This window comes from Pezoporus occidentalis, unplaced genomic scaffold (genome assembly GCF_034315485.1).
Source record: "Pezoporus occidentalis ecotype Australia unplaced genomic scaffold, CSIRO_AGI_Poc_V1 ctg222, whole genome shotgun sequence".
Lineage (NCBI taxonomy): Eukaryota > Metazoa > Chordata > Aves > Psittaciformes > Psittacidae > Pezoporus > Pezoporus occidentalis.
The window spans coordinates 204,130-229,010 of NW_026914095.1; the positions used below are offsets into that span (position 1 = coordinate 204,130).

The window sequence follows — 24,881 nt, forward strand, 5'->3', positions numbered from 1 at the left end:
GGCACTTAGGTTGAAGTATTTCTTAGATCAGAGAAATAGCAAGTGATGCAGTAATCACTATAAAGAAGACATGGGGAGAGCCTCGGTCTTGCACAACTAACACACTCCTGGGAGACAGGTATGATTATGGCCAAGGATAGCCTCTTGATAGCTTGAGGATCATTTCATTAAGTTAAATGTGTATGGCCTTAACTCTGATTAGCTGCAGGAGCTGTTGACTACTTCACTGTGGAAACAGAAAATCAATTATCTTTTATTTCAGAAGTTCTTTACCTGAATTCAGGCTTCAACTTCACTTATCACAAGAACCTATTATCTATTTTTGAAGACAAGTACTTTCCTAGAGCTGCCAGAATCTATCATCAAAGCTGGCAAAGTTCGAAGACCAAGAAACTCGATCTGGAGTTTTAATCATTTCAATAGTTACCAATTTATTTTTATATAAAAAATTGTAGCAATGTAGAATACAGCAATATTTTCTGGTTCCACACAGGCAGGTTGTGAACATTCCAAGCAATGTGTACATTTGGGAAAGAGACTAGACAAGAGAATTGACCAAAATGTTACTGAACACAGGAATAGTTTTTAAAAACATTAAAAATTAGATATCAATAGTGTCTTCTTAATATTGCTTTCCTTACTGAAGACTGAAAAAACACTTGACTTTACAGATAGGGTTAAAAAATGGGGTCGAGAGGAGGGGGGGGGGGAAAAAAGGCTGCTACAACACTGCCATACAGTACAAAAAAAAAAAAAATCATACTTCAATATTTGCATACTTGATAGCAGCATTCTCCCACTGAACCATGTGAAAACACAGGAAGAAAACATCAAAGCAAATGAAAAAGGAAAAAAACAAAGGCAGTTATTCATCAGTATTCAAAAACCTAGAATAAAGTCACTAAGTAGATGAACACTTATTGAGAATTAACCAATATCTACAATCTCGGCTGTTTCCCATTCTGCTCCAACAGAAACATGAAGTTGAGTGTCAGCTTCGCATGTTTTATTTTTGGCTGATTTGGGTTTTTCCAGTTCACAGTTCACTGCATGCTTGGAATAGAGAGGGTCATTATAAATCCTTCTACACAATGAACTTTAAGTAGACAGCTGAAAATAAAAGGTACTACTTGTAAACACACAAAAAAATACAAGCTTTTGTTTCAAGTGAGCACTGGTTCCAGATAGATTATCTTCGGTATCTACCTCTTTCACCTCTGTCTCTGTCCCGGTCACAAATCCTCTCTCTCTCCCTTTCACGATCCCGGCCTCTGTCACGTTCTCTGTCTCTTCTGTTATCTCTAGGACGGTCCCGTTCCCGCTCTCGGTCCCTCTCCCGAGGCCTGCTTCTCCGTCCACTGACAACTGCTTGTGTGCGGCGAAGAAAGTCATCTACTCTCATGTCATAGTCGTGCTGTGATGAAAGGACAGCTATGTTTATTTTCTTTCCCAGGTTAAAATCCCCTCCTTGCCTTATCCGTAAGATTGGCTGTAACTCTTGGAGGTGTGGGGTGGGGGGAATTATGTCCAGCATTCAGGGGACGTTCAGGTTAGATATAAGGAAGAAATTCTTCACTGTGAGGGTGGTGAGGCACTGGCACAGGTTGTCCAAAGAAGAGGGGGCTGCCCCATCCCTGGCAGTGTTCAAGGCCAGCTTGGACAGGGCTTGGAGCAACCTGGTCTAGTGGAAGGTGTCCCTGCCCATGGCAGGGGGGTTGGAACTAGATGATATTAAGGTCCTTTCCAACCCAGACCATTCTGTGATTCTATGATCCGTAAGCCCAAGTTTCTTCTTTCATCTTCAGGGTAACACTATGTGTGTGCCTCCACTGTGCAGACGCTTGGGTTCAAGAGACCTGAAAGCTAAGCCGCCTTCAAAGCCAGCTAACAGAAATTATTGAACAATCTGCTACTTTTTGTCTAAAAATTTATAAAAACCACAAACTTTTCTGCTGGTAATTTTGTCTGCATGAGCACAAGCAATGTTGCAGGCAAGTCCTTATTCACACTGGGCTTCAGCATGAAAAGTTTCAGAGCTGGACAGCTGGAAGCCATTTTAAGCACACATCTCAGTGCAAGAGTTATGTTCTGAGTATTTTGCACTTACACATCACCTGTGAGAGAGGCTTTTAAAGGATGCTGGAAGTCTCCAGTCAATCTTAATAACTGCTCTTTCCAAGGAAAACTAAGACAGGTCTTAAAAACGCAGTTTATCAAAATCAACATGTCTCAGGTTTGGCTACATCTGTACCCCAAATTCGTACTCTGGCCTGCAGACTCTTGTCACCCTCTGTCTCCGTGGACACTTACTACTCTTTTGTCTCTGTATCTTGCTTCATGTGGTACAGGATGATGTCCTGAGTATGGAGGGTGAGCCTGAGGTGGAGGTGCATGGTGCTGATAGTAAGGGTGGTGTGGTGGTTGCTCCATACCTGGATACGGTGGCTACAAGAAAGTTACAGGAAGTTGGTTGAAGACTTAAAAAAAAAAAAAATAAAAAATAAAAAATGCACACACAGCTGAGCCCTTGGAATTAAGAACAAAAGATACTGCCATTCAGACGGAAAGCATGACACCTAAATATATGTGATTACAGCTTCCTAAATGAACAAACAGCAGACCATGTTACATTAAGTTGCATGCTTTACTACTTCTCTACCATTGCTTTTTTAGAAGTCTGAGCAAAACCCTTCCCAGCCCCCAACCATGCCCTTCCCACGACACTGTACATGAAAACTTTGCTACTTAAATGTTGGTTGCTCATTTGTTTTCTTTTTTTTTAATCTATCTATATGGAATGTGAATTCTGTCCAAACCAGCAAGCTTTTCTGTGCCACTCCTTGTAACTATATTCCTATTTTAAATGAGTAAACTTACTCTGCAAGACAAATTATATGACAAAATGTTAGCAGATTTTTTCTTCTTTTAAACAAGATGTGTCTTGGCTATTCTATTCCATTTCTTCAATCAGCAACGCCTTTCTTTCCCATATAACCGAAGCATCTTTGCTCTTATTATTGTCACAAAGGAAGCAGGTGGAAGTGCTGGCTTTTAGGATGACTATTTTAGGGTAACAGCATGCAGAATAGGGGAGAAGGGAAGGGGGGGGGGGGGGGGGGGGGGGGGGGGAAGAAAGGAGTTTCTGGAGGCTTAGCTGTGCTCGAAAAAACATTTTCCTCCCAGTCTGACAACTTTGTTCGCTTCTTTCAGTTACAATAAAACAGAGCTGTGTTTCACCTGAAAAAAATGAGAAGCTGCAGTGGCATCCCTGCATCTGGCACTGCCTTTTGCTCATTCACAGCATACGCAAGAGCCAAAAGACTCATTACAGTTATCCGAAATCAGGACACTCAGGGCCAGAATTACTAAATATAATCAAAGTGACTAGTTATAATAACTACTCCTCCTGACATAGTGAAACCAAAGCTGTACAAATGAACCGTCAGTTGATTTCCATGTATGAAGCTGTAGATATGTGTGTTCATACATACACTCACGACTGGGAAAAAAGTGCATTTCATTACAGGCTGCAACACAGCAAGACTTATTTTGATTACAGTGTGCAGTACATTCTACTACTCTGCTGCATGCTTCACTGCCACAGCCAAAAGCAAGCTACCACGCAACACTACAGCACGCCAGTCCATTCCATGAGCCTCTGCAGCAAGTCCACCTCTTTGATGTGTCTGCTGTTTAAGAGAAAGCCAATTGCAATGAATATTTATCAGAACACAAAATTTCATCACATCATTTTATGTAGGCTACAAGAGGGTTCTGCTATTTCCTCGTAATTTTTTAGTTTCTCACAAGTCAAAAACAAGTCAGACTCCTGCTGCTGTACTGCTGGATTGCTAAGTATATTACAAAATACTTGATGCAAATAATTTTCCCCCTAAAAAGCTTACATTCTGGAAAAGGGAAGAGTTGAGCACACATTAAATATGCTGGGCTCCTCTCAAGTGGAACAAAAAAAGCCATACTCTACAGAGAAAAAATGAATTCAGCAAGACACAAACCATTCCTTGCCATGGTGGTGGTGGTCCCATGTTGTGGAATTCCCTCACGTAATCATTGTAGGACTAAAATGAAAGATATAATATTAACATTTATGATGAGTGTTCTTTGGAAGTGAGAAAGCTGAATATAAAAGTTCCCCCCAAGTCCGCATGCACCAACTTACCCCATTTAAAAATACATCTCGTCGGACTCCTGAAAATCGTCTGTTGGGAATAAAAATTTGTAGAACTAAATCCAATTTATCCGTACAGGCAAGTTACCAGGCCATAAAATGAGTAACATGAACACACCTTACCTGTCTACTTCAGGATATCTGGGATCCTTTATATACCCTGTTCAAACATCAAGCAGTATGAATTCAATATACCATCTCAAGTTAACAGTCTTAAAAAAACATTCTCATTAGAAACTGCCCTTTCATTCTGTGCCAGCTATGAAATTGTGTCTACTTGCCATTGCCTCTGCTTTCACAATACCTCTCAAAAACTTAGAACTTCTTGGAGACAGTATAGAAAAATAGTATAATTTTAACAAAGATGTTACTACATTTTTGTGTAGTAACAAAAAATGATACAGATACACCCATAGGAACTTGCTCACAGTACAACTAAACACGCAAGGGGTTATCTGTGTAAGTAAAACTTGAATTTTAGTCAAGTAATTGGGAATGCCCAGAAATTCAAGGGGCACTGTCCCTTGGCTGTCTGCACATGGCTGCTACTAGCTATTAACTCTGTGTTCAGTAGAACATGTTCATCTGGGCAACTCTTAAGGCTGATTTCCTAAAATGTTTTGTATACAATGTTACACAGAAAATACAAAACAACAGAAACATCTGGAAAAGCCCCACAGGGCAAGGAATTCTTACAGCTTCAGTAAATCCCAGGAAATAAACTTTAAAGAGCTCAGTAATATGGTGCATGCTTATGCTAGTAAAATTATGCTTCCAAGCTTCATTCTTTCAAAAAAAAAAAAATTGTTCTATACTCTAAACAAGGGTCTTGGAAAGCCAGGGAGCAGCAACAACACTCTTTTTGCATCTCAAACTCATCATTAGACCCTCTTGTAAAGTGCTGTAAAACTTCCCGCTCCCTTTGTTGTCAAGCTTATAAATAAATTCCCTCTGAAAACATAACCAGATGTGTATCATCATCTCTAAGGAGAGGCTGCTAGTCAGGCAACCTCAGCTGACTTTCCCAGCTGGAAATTTCTGATAAGCACTTTAATTTGACAATTAGTGCACTGTCAAGTAGGTCAAGCCACTTCTTGTGCCAGTATTAACAAAACGAGGAGATAATTCACAATGTACACCATTCTGAGGCTCTTAAAAGGGCTCAGCCCAGATTAACTCAGCTGCCTCTCAAACCAGTGAAACCGTCGCTGATTTCTGTGAGAGGTGCTTTAAACCATTAGGCAGCACTTGGGACAAGTCCCATTTTTTTTTTCATCCCAGACATATCGGTATTTTACTTCTGAATTATGAGGATACAGTAAAAGAGAAAACATTTGTGAATTGGTGCACACAAATCTTCATAGTAAGATATTAACCTGGTCTTTGGTGAAACTCAGGGGGATAGTCAATCCTTGGTTTCTTTCTGCTGTTATGAATATCATAATCTTCTGGTCGACGCCTACACAAATTAGATATCAAAGATTAAACAAGGTTGCTTGGAGCACTCATCAACAGCAGAATACCTCACAGACACGGCCTGAGCTGCCCAGGATCTCAATTAAATCGTTCTGAATTCCATTTGCTACAGATTAAATTTAAATTCAATAATTGGGAACAAATCCCCTCCACTGTTACTTTCTGGCTACAGGCGCTTTGGTAGGTAAGGTAACTGTACTTGTGTACCAAACAAAGGGTAACAAATTTCTCTAAAACAGACTTAATGCTTTAACACTGCACTCCCCACATTACATTTTGAAACAACCTACTGGATAACAAAAGAATTTACAGAACTACAGTGAAAACAGATAGCAAGACAGACCATTACAGTCAGAAGGCATGGACATCGCTGTATTTGATAGCTATGGAGTAAAGAATTCTATAAAAAGTCTATTTCCGTAACATTTATAAATAAAATTGTGCATGCTTTGTGAAACTGCTTCTTTCACTGTAGCTCCTCTAACTGGGTAGACCAATGATATTATTTCTAACAATTTCTATTCTAAGCAATATACCAGCAATGCAGTGGTGCCTCTTACAAAAAGTTTAAGAACACTTAAGATTCCTAATAATTAAGTTAACTGGGGATCCTTTCTATACAAACAGCTTTTTTACAGAAGAGATGTTAAGAACTTCACTCTCAGGGAGGAACCTTAATTATAAACCAGTTACATTCCAGTTACTGTTACGTTTAATACAGAAACTGGCTGCTAATTTTGCTCCACCAAGGTACACAGACATTAACGGGAGACTCCAATGCTAACATAACAGTGTTTTAAAAGACAAAGCAGCTACAAATCCATTCCCTCCCGCACTCCCAACAATATAATTCCTTATGACAAAAAATTTACACTTTCTTAAATCACTTAATTACTTGTAACTTGCTTACTGAGTAACAAACTCACATAGCTTTTAATTTTATAATAATCTTTCGTCCCCCTTTCCCACGTCAACCTTTAAAGCCCACCATACCCAGTTACTAAGCTTTTTAAAATGAAAGCAGATTCTTTACTATGAGCAAAAAGCCCAAAAACCAAAGCAGTTGCATCTAACAGCAAAATCAGATCAAGGAAAATAAAAGCTGGTGTAAAGAATAAACATACCGCTTTCTTGTAGTTTTGAGAGTGCATTTACGACCGGTATAAAATATGATAGAAACAGTTCATATAGTAGTCCAACTACTGACTTTAAGCTGTAAGCCACACACATAAATGGAGGCCCTGGCAGGCTTGAGAAGGTGTGGTGGTGTTATATGTATAGTTTGCAGTCCATTGCAAAACCTTCACTTGTATATACTTTATTGCACTGGAAACCTCTTATCTTAACTTCAAAAGCCATCTTGGTGTTCAGTCCTTTAAAGCCAAAAATAGGGGGTGCTGCCAGGTTTCCTCCTACCTACTCGTTACAGTGTCCTTTTTTTAAGGTCAAGGAAATGGGGACTCTTGTTGGGTATCTGTACCTACCACAGGACGTTTCCACAGAGGAAACTTAACCAAAGGTTTCAGCCCAAACCATACATCAGTCTGTATGCAAAGTGGCTACACGGGGGAAAAGGTGTTTGGCAGAAGGGCTAATATCAGTTCTTTGCAATGACTTCTCCAATTCTGCAACAAGTTATCCCCCCTTTTTTCTGGAAAATGATGTTAAGTTCATATAGCAGTGATCAATAACCATGTCGATCCTCTAAAAATACTTAAAGTCCACAGGTACTGCCAGCATCTGGAAAGGTTGTATATACAGACACAGCAACAGCCATTCTTTTTGGTTTGTTGCCGGGTCTCCAAGGGCCACTTGATCCCTTTTGGAAAGAACCTACTGTTTTTCAGAAGCTCAGCAAGATGTGTGAATTCAGTGGTTACATGTTAGAGAATATTTGGCAATGGGGTTAACACATCACGGTGATACAATTTGAAACAGTCCCAATAACGCTCCTCTTGAATATCAAAATAACTTAAATATTTTATCCTCAAAATGAGGCGGCATCTTCTGCAAAATTCTAAGTGATCCTTATAAAAGTCCCATATTTGATAAGGCTTATCCAGAGACATACCTGAAAGAAAAGGCTTTTACAAGATATTAACACATTTTTGGCATATAAATTATTTCCTTCTCTCCATCTAGCCTGCTCTTTATCCATCCAAGCCTACCTACAGCTAGCATTACATGTTGCATTATCTTAATAAATCATCTAGTCTAAACTAGACAGCATTTTAAGAGCTTTTTTTCTGCAAAAGTAAAGATCCCCATTTTCCTCTTGAAAAATGACAGACCGGGGAACCATGTGAAATCCTCAATGAAGCCACAAACTTGTCCATGCAGCTTGATTTGAGGATTTTCTCTCTTCTTTATCGCAGGGAAAGCTTTGACGAATCATATTCCTCCATCACGTTATTCTGATACATGTGCCTATTATCAGTCCAAAGAACGTTTCTAACCTTCCCAGGTCCCGAACGGGGTCTCGACGGGATGGGCGTCCTCTTGATCGGGGTTGTGAGTGCATTCTTCTCTTGTGCCTCATTTTATGAATGACTTGATACAAGTCAATGCTTTCATCAGGAGGGAAGAGAAGACAAAGTTGGGTTCCACATTCCGGCTCAATTTCCTAGAATTAGTTAGAAGTTCAGTAGTAGTTTATAAACTGAGGAAAAGACTCTCCCCAAATGTATTAACAACATATATATATATGTATATATTTAAAAAAAAAAACAAAACACAACAAAACCCAAACCAAGAAACAAGAACAAAACACTCTGAAGAGATTTCAGTATTGAGACAGTGCAAAGTTCACTTACATTACCTTTCACTCTTTAGGGACTACTCAGAAAATAGTCCAATACTTGGGGCAACCGTATCTTCCCGTAAGACATACAAGCCACATCACTCTTTTGCCACAAAATCAGAGCACTGTTTTTCATAACCAAAGAAAATAACCACCTATTACAGAAAGAAAAGCAACACATGCAGGGAAGAAAAAAATCCATCCCAGCTTCACGTATAAAGCCATGGCCTGATGAAGTTGACTATTACCAGTCAAAAGTGAGTTCTTCAACATATGATAGAGAGGTCCATAAAAATACCAGCTCAATTCTTGACACCAGTCAGAACAAGCAAATCGTGTGTTCAAGATTATTAAGAAAGTAACACTAAATAAGGAAGTCATCATACCACACTGAAAGTCCATGTTCCACAGACTCCACACCTTAAATACTGACCCCTGCATCTCAAAAAATGGGAACAGCAGAAATGGAAAAGCTTCAAAGCAGTGCAGCAAGGATAACTGAATGAGCACAATTCCATGCAATGACTGAGCAAGTTGGGTCTCTCCAGCCTAGAATAAAATAGGAGTATGCAGGGCATGGGGGACAAGATGGACACACCGGGAGTGTCTGACACCACTAGTTGTCTGGAGGAGAGAGTGACAGAGATCAACATGTTGACTCCCTCTTCCAGTACAAAAACTCGGGGCCATCAAATAAAACTAACAGGAGCCAGTTGCAAAACAATCCAAAAAGGGTGCTTCTTCAACCTGGTGACTAGCAGGCCTGTGGAACGCCTTCCCAAAGGATGTCATAAATGCAAGAAGCTCAGCGTATGCATCCTCAGAAGAGAAATCCATTCAGGGTTACATAAAATGTAAATGGATAAACAGCCACCACTTCAGAAAATAACCAGAGTTGAAAAGCAGGGAGAGCAAGCATCACGCAATGTTTGCCCAGCAACTGCTGTGTGAACAGCACAACAATTTCAGGAGAAATGATGAAACTCGTAACAAGACTGCAACCCTACAGTGAAGAGGGCAAAACCTTTTAAAAAATATTTCCTTAACCAATTAACAGAAACAAACTAAAATACCTTTTTTTTTTGTTTAAAGTTCACACTATATTATAAACAAGACCAAAAATACCATTTTACTTCTGCTACCCAATAAAGTGAATGTGTCTATAGGCAATATAACACACAGAATCTACATTTTCCATATAGTATGGGGATTGTGCAACTACCATCTTACTTTCTTGTAAGAAAACAGAAGCTGTTATTTTATTCAAGGCTGGGTTACTTGATGACAGCAGCAACTCTGGTATGTCTGACAAGGCAAAGAGCCACCCACTCCGCTTAACATTTACTCAGCATATACTTTATATAATGGTAGAGTCTATGCCCTAAGCAATTCAGTATATAAAAATAATGCAATGCAGAATGCAGCTGGAAACACCAGAACTTGTTCTTACAAACTGATGCTAAACAGGTTTGCATACAATGCAAGGCGCATTACATTTCACATCCAAAACACGATATTATTTTGAAGCATCAAACACTATTAATCACAAATATGACAACAGAATCGGCACCCTACTGTTTTGTCCACAACAGAAATAAGCCAAGTACCTTTGTCACAGTACTCTACTGCAAGCAGCAACTGATCTAGAAGATTCAAAAACTTTTGTGTGTGCAAAGCTGGAAGCAAGCAGTAGAACACAAAGGTTAAAGAGAAAAAAAATTAACAGACCTGTCCATCGCGTCCAATCTTTACTGGCTTATGCTCATTCCAAGGATTGGTCAGGTGAGCAGACTTAGTGAACGGCAATTCACGCCTAAATATGCAAGTGGCATCATTTATAATGTTGCCTCCATTTTTCATTAAAAAAAAAATTAAAATCGAATACAGCAAGACATTACATGCAAATAATCCTGTTGCCCTTTGTACTGTCAGGTCTCAGAATGAATATATTAGTATGTATGAAGTATTACAAACTGAAGATTTCACTTTGACTTATTCCAATATTACCTAGTCCACACTATGACAGGCTATCTTACTGAAGATATGTTTGTTTTTGTACAGTCTTACCACCTAAATACACTGACCAGTCTCAATGTGAGGTTGTAGCCCATGGTACCCCTTGGAATAAATCCCTGAGCATCTGACCTAACTATGAAGCCAGAACCGCTTTTTTCTGGACGTGGGAGTCAGCAACTTAGAGAGGATCTTTCCAACCTAGGTTTTTCTCTACTTTTAAGTCTCACTGTCCCTGTATTTATTCTTTCTGGCAGTCCAAAGTGCTTGTACAACCATGCAATATATCCCACAGGACTGATACAGCTCTTTTTCTAAAGAGCTAAAATATTTTCCTTAAGACATACTTAGTTAAGTCAGTGAATTTACCGCTCACCATCTATACATTATGCAAAAATATCTGTACTATTGTCATTATTTTAGAGCAGCAGCATTTTCTTTGTTCAGCCAGATGCCAAGATGTCAGATGAACAAAGATCTGTCCTTACAGGATTTTTCTTCCCTTTTATCCACAGCTGTCTATTCAAGAGAGCAGTTTTTACTCCAAGACTACAGAATACAGTTTTCTGTTTTCAGTGCAAGAGATCAGTGAAGGAACACAATCAAGTATTTAAAATCTTTAATTTACTGCCTACATTAAAAATAAATTTCTATTGTGTATGTCAGGTGAAGACCTGAGTTCCAAGCTCAGTAACATGTAGGATTTGGGGAGACTGGAGAATTCTGGCTGAATTGGGTTTTCAAAAGGATGCTGTCACCACCAGTCTTACACATAAAAGGTACTATAATGCCTTGTTACTAAACAGCAATGTAAATCAACAATTATTTACCTGCAAATCCAGTCAATTTTAAAGACACCTCCCAACATTTTTGCATTCATTCCTGCAGGCAGCACCCAGTGTATAGGTGATCCTCCATGATGGGACTCTGAAGAGAGTCTTGCAAATCCTAAAGGATTTCACATGAATTGTAACAAAAACACAACATAAAAGCTGCTGCACACAAAACTTAATTTCACTTACCTTTATAATAGCTCACTTTCCCTTACCTTGGAATTTGCCACTCTCTCTTACGGAAAATATCAAAATAACACTCCTTGCTGATCTAAATGCAGCATTGAGCTTCTTTTCATTCACTGGAAGTGTCGACCATACTCCCTAAAACAAAGCAATACCCATCCCACCACCAAAACGTAAGAGTTCATCTCAAGGGATTTAGCTAAATATATAGAAGTATATAGTGCAGATGAGGGAAACAAGACCAAACTCATGTTCTGGAATAGAAGAGAATGGAAAGAGAAAGGTAATGCTAAATTCAGTTTATTTCAGAAAATATTTTTAGCCTGCCCTCTGATGGAACTTTTAAAACACTGGCTTTTCAATTTTTTTTTTTTTTTTGTAACACTGCAGATGCATTTAGACCATGTATAAGGCTTCACTTGTAATTATAATGATGGACTGATATATGGAGACCTTTGGTTTTACTGTTTTTAATGCATCTTTAATGCATGTTTTAAGTAACTTTGGGGGGTCATCTGTTATATCATATGCATGAATGATGAAAAGCCAGCAGCATATATACCTAATGGGGGGCAAGCAGCGTTCAGTAACCTTAGCATGACAGATTTGTGTAGGACAGCTTGCAGACTTTAAAACTCTTTTAGTGAAAGGGTAGAAACATGAAAGACACCAGACCAACAGTTCAAACTGACAAGACAACTCAAAACAGTTTGTTCAGCCTCCCACCTTTTCCTTTTCACCAGCCATTGTGTAGCCATGCACAATAACCCAAATTTGTTTTAAGGTACCAGCTGAGCTAATCTGCAAAACACCAGTTTGATGCATTACTTTTCAGCAAGATCAGCTCCCCAGTACGTTCTCTGGGCAAACTCAGAGGAGAAGTATGCTGGTTTAGTATGTTTAAACTTCAGCCTCATAATATAATCTAGGATCTAGCAAAGAAAATGTTCCACCCCTTCCTTTTTTATTGAAAGTATGTTCCCATGTCCTACTCTATGCCCAGGTTAGTGCTTGCGCAACTCTGAGAATTCATTAGTTACCAGAGAACTACTTGTTCTTTTTTCAACACTTTTCAATCAGATTTATATTGCTTTTAGCTACTTGTGAAGTCCTACTGTGAATTAGAACAACTTATTACATTGCCAACACAAAAACCAATTTTGTGAAAGTGCAGTGGCAAAGCACTGACATCTGCACATTTGAGACACAAAGCATCCACCCCAAGAACTTTAGGAACAAGGATATTGTTGCAGTCCCAAGTGTGAACGAGACCCAGGAAGGATATACTCCTTGAAAGGGCTAAATCAAACACCCATCATAATGGTGTTCATTGCACAGATCAAACCCAAAGCTGGGGCTGCGGGAGGAATGGGGGGAGCCAAACAGACCAGCACTTTAGATAGATTTAACTGTTTTAATGCTATTCTATTTTAGAAAAATCTTCATTAATAGAAAATACCTACTCTGTGTATATTGTGTAACTGCAAATCAGCTCTTTTCTTTTACAAGCTGTTCCAAGTAACACATGCAAATACAAAACCACCAGAGTGGCTTAGTGCCAGTCCTCAGCAGACGTCCAGTGCACTGGAATCCCTTCCACAGAACTCACTTATATCAGCACTGCCAGACATACAGTTCTACAATAAGGCTTCCAGAACCTTGAATAAACTGAAAAACTGCTATAAAACTGAATAAACTGAAAAAATGCTATAATTTTGTATAGCATTAAAGCCAAAACAATGTTCTGAACCTCCCCACAGTACAGTGATATGAACACAGCTGCTGATGAAAGGGAGAAAATACCATCAGTGCACACTCCCAATGGAGGGTAACTAAGGATGGTACCAAACAGATCTTGAGGCCGCTTTTTTACCTTACTCTTACCAAGATAAATGGCTAGAATCATTTCTAGATTGCAGTGGAAGCAGAATACCTACCCTTGAAGAATCAGAGGGCAGCAGCTTTCATCCCTGCCTCTACCAAGATGGAGAAAAGAATGCATGTATATGCTCTCCTATAGTAAGGTGGGTGTGTTTGAAAATAGGCAAAGCGATCGATTTAAAAGAAAATTCAACATACCTTTGCTTTAGCAAGTGATACGTTTTCATGGTTATTACTCTTGATAAGAAAGAATCTTGCATCTTGGAGAATGTATTTAAGTTTACTTGTTTGGTCTGAAAAAACAAAGCATCAAATAAGCTGGACTGTAAATATCTACGGTTGTCAAAAATGTCACTTTGCATGTAAATAGTTCTTTGCTTCTTTCAAAATACACTGTATCCCACCCAGTTACTACCTGTGTATTATCACAGTCAACCACCCAACTTGAAGTCTAAGCTGTAGAGCACACGATGTCAGGGGAAACCAAATCAAAACTAAAACTTAAATACTGAGGTAATTAAAAAATAAAATCAGCATGATTCAGTGATGCTCCGATATACAGGCCTGAATTTCCTTGCTTAAGAATGCTTGGTCAAATAGTGGGTAATATTCGTATCACCATGAGTTTTCTAATAGAAAATGCTGAAATGTTCCTCTTTTAAGATGCAAGTGCTTTGTTTTTTGCTTTGCCATTTTTGCAAGGAGCAATGCGACTCAACTTTTTGCATACTGCTTTCAACATATGCAAAAGTAGCTCAAGATTCACTTGTTATGCTTAGAACGATTATGTGCTCAAAGTGATTTATATCGGAACATTACTACTTACAGGTAATTTAATGAACAGAGACAATGGCTTGCTATGTGGCATGCATTAAAAATTCAAATTTAAATGATACCTTTTTGGACAGCACGAACGGAAGATGATAATTTCTCATGCTTCTTTTCTGAACCTGTGTTTAGCCAAAGTACATTTGTTCAGATTGAGCCTTAATAGAGATAAGATACAATTTCTACAGCCTTGTCACATACAATTTTCATTCATGACAAATTATGCTTTCTGGCGCGCACCCACACACACAAAAAATACTATTCAATGTGCACGAGTGTTTTGTTTTAGGTTTGTTTTTTTGATTTGGTTTTGGGTTGTTTGGTTTGGGTTTGTTTTTTTTAAATAGTCTTTGAACAGTTTCCTACTCAGAAAACTAGTCACTGAATCATCATCTTCCAAGTTTAAAAAAAAAAAAGTGAAAATTCCACTTAAGCAACAGAATAGCATTAAAGTAACAAGAAAGCCTACTTCCCCCCAAAGGTATCCACACGCAACATGCCAGAATTCAATACCAAATTATACAAAGCTACATAGCCCATATATCTCTATAGCCAGTTACATTTATTTTAGATTACACATTAAGATTTGATGCAAGTCAGGATGACAAGCAATAAAAGGAAAGAATACCTGCATACGATTCAGATGCAGAACTTCCACTTCTGTCAAAAACAATTGGAGAGATACCTCTAGCTCTCTTCCTCTCTTTCTTTTTCTCATCTAAAAAAACCCATAACAAATAAAGGCAGTATTTCAAACATCAGGCAAAACTGAGAAGTACTGAGACAGGAAAATAACATCCGTAATAGTGATATTGGCATTTGACTTGCACGTGAAATTGTGGTTGCTGCCCCAAAAGTATTACGCACAAAAGAAGCTAATGCTGACTTCTTAAGTTCTTCATTCACTAAAGGAAAAGAAATTCTAAATATCTAATAATTCTGTGCAAAGTTTAGACACATAATTCATCTCCTAGGTGTTTTAAGTAAGGGTAGTTTAGGTCTTCAGCCAAATTTGCAACACGGAGCACAAACTGTGCTGTGACAGTGAAATGAGCTCATTTGCTCAGAGCTCAAAAAGGCAAGAGGTATGAAAACAAAACACTGTGGCACATAGGCAATTACTTCTACTCCTAAAAGTGTTACATTATACTACAGAGTTTTTTAGAACAGTTACTACAGCTTCACTCGTCTTCAGATTACACATTTCTGGTCTCTAATTCCAAACAGCAGAACTGAGCTAAAAAAGGCATTATGTTAAGCAGGATGATGACCTGTGGAGACCTCAGACAAGAAAGATACACAAGAGGAATCTTAACAGGATTGCTAACTGTTTTTCTTAAAACAAGAGCAAAAACAAAACCAAAACAGAAAACAGCCAAACACAACATTATATACGCCATTAACACTTCACATGTGTAAGTTAGGACCAGTTGTAATATACAACTGCAAAGCACCTGTTTCTAGTTTCTGCTTAAAACATTTCTAAGTTTGCCCTGGTAGCTAAGCATTTCAATTTAGGTTTAGATTTCCTATGCTGAAGGCAGCTACTATTTAAGATTAAACTACCTTTCCTTGGGGAGATGATGCTTTTACACCGGTCTACCTTGTCACTCATCTAGATGAATCCAGAACAGTTCAACACCAACTTGAAAAGAATCTTATGGGAAACTAAGCCATTAGATACCTAAGAAAATACAAATTCTGACATTTCAAAGAGTTGAACAGCAAGGCCAAAGCAGTCAATAACACTACAAAAAAACCCTTATGACAGTGTATTTCGTAATTAGTATCTTACTGACTTGCGCTACCTAAGACTTACTTTTGCCATAGTCAGGAAGTAGTTATTTTTAAAAGCAGCTAACTTTCAACGGCAAGGTTATTTCAGATTCACATGCTAGGTATTACCTACCTGATGCATCTGAGCCAGACCCTGATCTAACTGACCCATCTGTGAAAGAGGCAGATTCAGAATCGGAATCACTGGCTTCACTTCGCGTGTCATAGTCATTTCCTTCCTTCTGATCTCTCTCGTCCTGTTCATACTCTTCTTCATCCTCCTCCCCATCTTCCTCCACCTCTTCATCCTCTTCCCCTTCATCGTCTTCCTCTTCTTCCATTCCTTCCTCCTCATTCTCTGTGTTGCCTTGTTCAGAGGAACCACTACTGCCAGTCTCATGATCTGAACAATATTCCTCAGAATTCACCTCTTCTTTAGAAGAATGGCTGGATCGGCTTGGTCTTCTATCCACATCATGTCTGATTCTCTGATGTTTAAAGAAAAAGTGAATCAGCAGTCATATAACATTGTCAGGATGCACACACAGTCCTAAGAGAATGCGCCTTATAGAAGTCTCATAGAATTGCTTTATTTATAAGGCAGCAAAAATATTTAATACCTCTGAACCATCTGGTGTAGAAGACTTTGCCCTTCTGTCAATATCCCTCTTCCTCAAGCAAGTTTTTTCTGGTTGTCCTTTATATGGTTCCCTGGAACTGCTTGACATGCGTGTCTTTCGATCACCATCTGGACGCTTGTTTCTATCAGATCTCTGATACTCCTCATTCTTGTATTCTGATATTGGTTTTCCTTTTGTACTCACTATTCTCTTGTTATTGCTAACTGATGAACTAGGAGGCTTTGGCATCATCTGCCTTGATGAATGCACAGAAGGCTTTTGTCTCTTGTTTTCAGCATTTTCCATCCTGTCAGTTTTTCTTTTTGATCCTTTAATAGAAAGATATAAGTTCAATGTTATTCAGTATATCAAACAAAAAACTGCAGAGGCTCCTACTTCCTCTATTTTGGGTAATTTCCCTGTTGCAGTCATGGGTAGCATCTTCCACCTGTAGGCTTTGCAGTAACACTCAAAGCTGCTTGTTAGGAACAACTCATGTTCTAAAACACACATTTTACTCTAAAAGATAAATCCTTTTGGCTGTGGTAGGCAACTTCTAAATTTTATATACAGGAATGCTGAATTAAATGCTTATGGGATTGACCTAAAGCCAAAACAAAAACTGAGCTGGAACCAGACTTCAGGAAACCCTTGGCTCTATTTTCACTTCACTGAACCAAAAAAGACAGTCATTTACTAAGAGCAAATGAATTCACAATAAACCAGACTCAGCAGTTGCTTTTGACACAAAAGGAAACCTAGTCAACTATTTGCCTGGAAGGTCAGGTGAAAAAGCAGATGTACATGAAATAAAAACTTCTAGAACTCTTTCACTCTTTGAATAAGGTTTTAAGAGCTGCTACTTCAGACTTTAGCCATAATAAGACAGACTCTTTTTACCATTTACATTTCTGCGTAACATCCACTACCTACCCTTTTTCTCACTTTTATCTTGCTCACTGTCGGGGTTATACAACTCATCATCTTGGTCTGGAGCATCAGTCAAAATGTCATCCAGAACATTGAGTTCACCATCTGGAATAAAAAAAAAAAAAAAGTTAAAAATACCCTATAAAAAGTCTGGGTATTTATACTACAGTAGAACTAGCATTTACAAACCCAAACATTTCCTTTAGGGTTTCAGATCTGCCACAAGGCAAAAATTAACGTCTCCTTGATTTAATTCCTGATTTACTGCTATAATTTAAGTTAGAAGAATCAAGCAAAGCCAGTAAAAAAATTAAAATACGTCACAGGATGCATTTAGGACTCTGAATAAGGTCCAATTTGGCTCCTCATGTCACCAAGCTTTGCAGGAGAGCTGACCTACAAATGAAAGCTTAACAAAAAAGCCTGTACAAAATCTGAGAAAAAGAAGACTGCAAGACATTCTGAGTGCCAAAAGCAAAGAGGAAGGATCTCTCTCCTCAAAATCTTTAAGAACTTGCACGTTAAATTGTCTCCCTTCCTGCCCCACTATTTTTGTTGTCTTTTCTACATTAGGAAGGTGAGTTTTGTGGTTCACCTCCAAGTAGAAAAACCACAACAGGGCAAGTTAACAAGAAGAACGTACAACTAGTTTACCTTGACAAAAAGGGAAAAAGTTTAAGAAGGGAAGCAGAAGTAGTTAGAAGCAGTAAACCACCACGCTTGGTCACACAGCTTGTAATATTTATCACTGTTTCCAACTGTTTCACTTTGCCTGAAGCCAAAGAGGATATAAGGCAATTCTGGTAGAAGAAGGATTCACCAGCTTTTAAGACAGCAGATCTGTATTTCAAGCACTTTAAAAAATAAGCCTAAGCATGCAAAGGGAAAAATAATAAAAAATGTATTAATTTTGGAAGTTTATATTTCTTCTCCTGAACTCTGGAATTCTTAGTTCCTTCCACTTTATATTACTATGATTGACTCTATTTACTGTGTTCAGGGAACAGAACGCAGAGCAGACTCCAACGATTCAGCTAGTTAACAGTATCTGTAAGGAGACATACTGTATAATGTTATAAAGCAGCAGGTAAGGACTCTTCTATTGTAAGGCAGCAAAGTCCTCCAGAGTTTGGCAATTTGTTTATCTCAAAATCTTTAGCTGCATCACAAAAGATGCAATCCACACCACAAAAAAAGTGTTACAATTGCATCTCTACTATATACTACTGAATGTCAAGTCAGCATGTCTGCTAGCTGTCTTGCTGGCATCTCTCCACATTTCCTATGGTAGGGGAATGCAGAAGTGGTCCCTGAACTGCACAAACCGTAGCTGATGCAAAGGCAGCGGCAGAGAGGTGCATCTGGCCTTTCCCTGGCAGTTTACAGTTAAAGGGCATTTAAGTATCACATGAAGCTGCATCATAACTCTCTTGGAAACAGTCCTTTATGTTTGTGGATACCTATATATTCATAGCAAGTATTCCTGCTGTTACCGAGAGATATACAACAGTGAGATTCACGGCTGTGCAACTGCTAAACATGGGCTGTGATTTCCTGGCTTTCATTCTGCTTCCCTGCAGAAGACTGGGCAAGTTCAGAGCACAAGATTTTTTTACTGGACACTGATGAAAAAGAGGTGCACTAGGATTAGAATATCACCAATCTCACATCACACATAATGAACCTTAGCTTTGTTTCCCTTTTGACAAGGCAACTACATTTGACCTAACTACTGCAGTAGCATTCAGAAGTGCTAAAAGACTCGCATTACTAGCTGGTTCAGTAATAAATGAGAAAGAAAATTTAATAGAATATGCAAATCTGACATGACATATACTCTCTAATAAATCCCTCCCAGGTTAGGTGGGCCCGATTTATAGTTGGAACCCTAAACAAGTATGTAAAAGATGGGAGCAGGGTGAGTTCTGCCTCCAAATCCCTCCTGTAGATAAATTCATCCAATTTATTTAAAAGTAAACTTCCAGATTTATTTAGCAGCCTGGTGCTGCAAAAAGGACAATCTCAACATACAATTTCCATCCCTCACTTGCATCAAGTATACTGCTCAGCTGAATTCCGCAAGATGATTCCACTCACTGAACTGCCCCTGTTAGTGTTCAACCTGATGAGCTAAATTATCTCATACAGACAAGAGAAGCATCAGGAAATGCAAAAGAAAATAAAAAAATTGTCAGAGGACAGATTTCTTACAGTTAATCACTGCTCAAGGGGGAAGGTCTAAATGACTCCTTTCCATTACAGATATTTGCAGCTGGGGTCTCCTACAACTCATCTTTTCTTGACTTGGGTGTGTTGGATCCTTCCATGAACAAATTTAACTCATCCAAAACAACATTAAAGTAGCCTGGGGAGATCACTTTTCCTCTGATGGCATTGTGCATTAGGTCTATTCAAGGAAGGATCCAAGCAAAAATGTAATCTGCCAAACAGAGCAGATAAGACCAAGCAATTTCAGACTAAAAGGGTATGTGAAATTTATTTCCACTTTCTCATGCAGTGACATAGCATTTCTCTTTCAAAAGGAAGCACAAAAATAATGATGCATTTACAGCCTAAATAAATTCAGCTACAAACATGTGCATTAACACCCGTTATTCAATCCCTTCACAGGCCATAAAATTAAAAACAAGTTAAAATACAAACCACAAACATTTCTTGACTGCTAGTCATGACTTGACTATCCTCAGTGATTTAAAACAAGAAAACCCCGAATCAAACCAACAAAAAAACCCTCCAAAGAATAAAAAGTTCAAAACCATCTGGATAAATGATTCTACGAGTACAAATTTACAGGTGACAGCAGCAAGTATTTTAATTTCACTGCTCCTCCGTGGTGGCAGCTCACATCTGTTTCAATGTAACTTGACTGTATCTTACCCCACCAGTCTTACAGTAACGCTGCTAATAATCACACACAACAATTTTACTTAGCAGTTCTAACAAAATTTAATGGGAATTTTCCATGTGATCTAATTTCACAGTAAGTATTAGAGACAGCAAACCCTCACTACTCTGACAGAGATACGAATAGCTATCCTGCAAAAACTTTACATGAAGTATGTTCCATAGAAAAACCAAGCAAATCACACCCCCACAACAGTCCTTTACCTTTTTTGTAGCACTGCTATTATCTGCACTAACCACCAAACAGCAACTTTCTACATGTAAACTTTGGATTTAATTCTTAAATGGACTCTTTTGTGAGGACTGACTCTTATAATCTCACAGACCACATGGGGATCACTTCAGCTCCCGTACACAGTGACAGGCAGTTATAAGAGCTGCCAGCATACATTACCCTGGAAACGTCTGATTCCTTTAATTCAAACTTATTCATGACAGTGCTCAGAAAGCATAACTAACTGCAAAAAGCCGAACAAACATCACACAAAACCATATATATTCCAAAATCAGCTCCTGCTTGTTTAAGTAACTACATTCCCCAACAGAAATCCAGCAAAAAAAACCGGCCAGAAACCTAAGCATAAATAAAAACAAACCCACACACTTTCTGAGAAGATAATCAGCAGTAACTTGCTGCCATTAACGTTGAGCTTACGGCCCACAGATTTATTCCTATGTCCGTTTCTCAAGTCACCTTGTCCTGGGCGCACTGCAGCCGGGGCACCACATTACAGCATGGTGATCCATCCTACCACCTCCGGCACCGCAGCGCCAAACAAGAACTGTTTCCCCCACACGCCACGTCTAAAGAACACAAGAATCCTCCTCGAAGAATGCCTCGCGGCCCCGCTACCCTTCCGTTCTCCTCACGGACATCTCGCAGACCGAAGGCCGAGTAACCGACCAGGCCCCAAGGAAGGGCGAACGGCTGAAGGAGAAGGCTGCTGCTCCCCTCAACCCATTCCCCCTCCGCAGCACCTAGTCACAGCCCACACCCTTGGTACCGGCTACCTTTTTCCTCCCGGCTATCAGCCGCCATCCCGCCGGCACGACGCCGTCGACCGCCTAAGATGGAGGCTCCCTCTTCCTGCACGTAACGATTCCCTCTTCCCAGAATGCACCGCCTTGTTTACGCTATGGACGTCACGCGGGCGGAACGGGCGGTGCGTGCGCCGCGGAGGGCGGGGTGGAGGTGCGCGGATGAGGTGTCTCTCGTTGGGTGCCCGCCCTGTGGCGGTGGTTGAGGGGTCGGGTGGTTTTTGTGCTTGGTGGTGTGGGACCGCGAGGTGTTCCTGCCTTTGGGAAAAGGGCTGCAGGGAATGGAAGGGTTCCTGCACTCCCGAAGTGAAGGGAGCAGAGGAGAGCCCGCTCCTTTCAACGTTCCCTCGCTGTTCTTATAGCCGTGTGAGGTGCTGCAGCTCTTGCTGTGGGGCAAAGCAGTTGTCTCCTTCCTCAGGGTTGTGTGTTTGTTCCTTGCATTTCCTCTAGCTGTTACGTGTTCGGCTGTGTTTTTTTTTTTGTTTTTTTTTGTTTTTTTCTCGTGTAGAGTTGTTTTTTTTTTGTAGTATTTTTTTCCCCCTATTCCTGATGATGTTCAGTTTGATTTGTAATGTGCCTCTTCAAATACGAAACAAGTGCCCTTTATCCATCTTAATGTATAGATACATTTAACGACATTTGAGATATGCTTCTTCCCTACCATGGCCTAGGTGAAAACTTGCCACCTCATCTTGGTTACCCTTTTGGGCAGCTTGTGAAGAAACCTGTTCCGTTGAGTGGCTTCCAGTAGTTTATAAGGCCAATTTGCAATTACCAATTAAGAGCTTGTTTCATCTGTGGTATGTTAAATACTGTTAGCTGGCATGCTACTGTTATAAAATCTCTACATGCCTTTTTTTCTCTTTAACAGGAGTAGTTGCATAGCAAGTGGATTAATGCTATAGATGAAATGGTGACTTTTGTTTTAAGGCTGCAGATATTGAGTAGCCTGATGGGTGAAGCTAGTCAACTCAATGCTTTAATTCCTTCCTCCAGAGCAATGCAGTTCCAGGATGCCTCACTCATGATATTAATTGTGTTTGCCTGTGCTCACAACGTACTTGGGTTAATAAAATGAGCTACTGGTCAGCACAGTAGTTGTTGGTTATCTTGGGGAGGCACTTTTCCCTTTAATGAAGGCTGCAGTGCAGAGGGCACTCTATAGCACTCGTTGGTATTGTCCATCTCACTTCAAAATGGTGAAAGCAAAGCCTGTAAAGAGGATAAAAGTATCTCCTGAAGAATGGAGAGGTGATTGCAGAGAGGTGGTGGAAGTTGGAATTATGTGGTAAGGCAAAAATGATGAGGTGACTGTAAAGTTTACAGAAATAAAAGATACCTGTTCTTCAACTTTGGATTGGCTTTTTGATGTGATTAAATGTTACTATTAATTGCCAAAGTGCCACAACTGATGGATCATTTGCTCATCCCATGTGTCTGTGCCTCCTTTGGAGTTTTATTTTGTTAAGTATGCAGGACTTGACTGTATTATGCACTTAATATGTCCTTAATCTCTTGGTTCTGTCGTGAAAAACAACCAATTCCTGTGTGTCTGTGTTCCTAAACCACCAATTCGGTAATCCACTTCTGGAGTGACCTTTCAGCGACTGGCATAGACACAAGTTTCTGTGTGCCCCCATTTTTAAATTTTACTAGGAATTACCCTGTGGAGTTACTTTTCTGGGTATTTTGTTTCTGCTCTAAACCCAATTAATTGTGTATCTGCATGTAATCCACTAGATGGTGTTGTTAACATGAGTTAAATGGAAGGGCTCTTAAACGGAGCTGCAGTTTATTTTAGTTTCTGTACTTTTATTGAATCTGTAGAGTGCCAAGACAGCTTTTGAGAAGGCTGTGCTTTGAAGCCAAGTGTGACTTTTTTGGTGGGCCTCATGCCTTTCGTGTGGCCTTTCAGAATTCAGATACTGGTAGCATAGGTCCAGCAACTTTATGGTAGTGTGAGGAGCTAGCGTGTCCACCAGTGAGGGTAGCTGCTGATGTTTTTCTCAAGGGTGTAGTGACTTTAGATACACTAATCAATCTTCAGTGGCTCCTTACAACCTTAACTGTGCTTCTGTTCTGTTATTGATGGGCCCTTGTTCAAGAATTATGGGATAAGAGAAACTCCGTAGTGCAGCAAAGCAGCTGGTACCTGTGTCTTCTCATCTAACTTGCAATGTAACAAATCTCAATTGAGGAGGGGGGAAGGAGGGAGATGCTGAACTTGGTAGTGTGTTTTCTTTTAGTTCTTGCTGTGCCAGAGATTTGATAGATACACTATTATTTTAAGGGACAGATAATTTCTCTGTCCAAACCTGTTTTAAAAGGAATATTTAAGAATTCCTTTGGTGTCTGCAGAATGGCTGTCAGAATCAGATTACAACAGCTGCTTGGAAGTTCGCCCTGTAAAATGGTCTTTATAACATCATAGCGTTAGCTCGTTTGTGTGTTATGTGCAAGTGACTGCTGATGGGCATTCTCTGGAGACTGCGTATTAGAGATGGGCCACTATTGACAAATGACTAGGATGACTGAGAATAATAGAGACAAGATTTGGGCCTGCTTTTATGTCCAGGCCTTCTGCTGTTTATCAAGGGACTGAGTGAGGATGGTTGCTGACAGCTCAGGAGGTATATATTTTGAGAATTATTTCTTCATAGGCCTGTTGCAGCCTGTGTAACTTGGAACTGTGGAGAAGTAAGATGAAGTGGGGATACCACTTCTGTAAAGTAGGTTATTTTATTTAAGTTAGATTAAAATCAGCAAAATACACTGATTCAGAATTTGTCTTCCAGATCAGAGGATAAGACTTATTACTACTCCTGCCCTTCTCAAAAGGCAGACTTTGTATGATGCAAGTCAGCAGGGAGCCATTCATGCAGCTGTATCCTGCTGTGTAAGTCTTCACATCTGTACATCTGAATGGTGTTACCTCATGTTGTGGTTTAAGCCCAGCTGTAGCTCAGAACCACGCAGCCCTCGCTCACTCCCCCCCTTCCTGTCCCTGCTCCCGGAGGGATGGGGATGAGAATTGAAAGAATGTAACTCCCACAGGTTGAGATAAGAACAGTTTAGTAACTAAGGCATAACACAAACCACTGCTGCTAGCACCAATAATAATAATGATAAGGGAAATAACAAGGGAAGAGAATACAACTGCTCACCACCTGCTGACTGATACCCTGCCCGAGCGAGCAGTGATTTTGCCCTTCTGGGTAACTGCCCCCAGTTTATATAGTGGGCATGATGTGCTGTGGTATGGAATACCTCTTTGGCTAGTTTGGGTCAGGTGTCCTGTCTCTACTTCCTGCTGGCTTCCCCTCCTCCCTGGCAGAGCATGAGACTCACAAAGTCCTTGGTCAGAGTAAACATTACTGAGCAGCAAC

At 39.7% G+C, this 24,881-nt stretch overlaps 1 protein-coding gene across 3 annotated transcripts; it reads right to left on the reverse strand.

Moving 5' to 3' along the window:
- Positions 1-400: 400 nt before the first annotated feature.
- Positions 401-21,612, reverse strand: YTHDC1 (YTH N6-methyladenosine RNA binding protein C1). 3 transcript variants are annotated; one of them, XM_062620636.1, is made up of 17 exons: positions 21,469-21,612; positions 17,536-17,637; positions 16,603-16,931; positions 16,116-16,470; positions 14,835-14,924; positions 14,275-14,328; positions 13,577-13,671; positions 11,527-11,635; positions 11,309-11,426; positions 10,194-10,278; positions 8,122-8,288; positions 5,566-5,648; positions 4,313-4,349; positions 4,181-4,220; positions 4,017-4,079; positions 2,311-2,445; positions 401-1,414 (listed from the first exon to the last, which is right to left on the reverse strand). In XM_062620636.1, exons 1-17 carry the CDS (start codon positions 21,494-21,496, stop codon positions 1,190-1,192), a joined length of 2,115 nt encoding a protein of 704 aa, XP_062476620.1. In that variant the 5' UTR covers positions 21,497-21,612; the 3' UTR covers positions 401-1,189. The 3 variants fall into 3 exon arrangements, with proteins under 3 accessions (XP_062476620.1, XP_062476621.1, XP_062476622.1); XM_062620637.1 differs by lacking the exon at positions 14,275-14,328; XM_062620638.1 differs by lacking the exon at positions 2,311-2,445.
- Positions 21,613-24,881: the final 3,269 nt, after the last annotated feature.

Excerpts from the sequence above, each read along its gene's own strand:
- YTHDC1 (XM_062620636.1), bottom strand. The coding sequence starts at position 21,496 with ATGGCGGCTGATAGCCGGGAGGAAAAAG. Across the intron at positions 14,925-16,115 it reads GTCTGGCTCAGATGCATCAG|ATGAGAAAAAGAAAGAGAGG; the intron begins GTAGGTAATACC and ends GGGTTTTTTTAG. Across the intron at positions 4,221-4,312 it reads AGATATCCTGAAGTAGACAG|ACGATTTTCAGGAGTCCGAC; the intron begins GTAAGGTGTGTT and ends TATTCCCAACAG.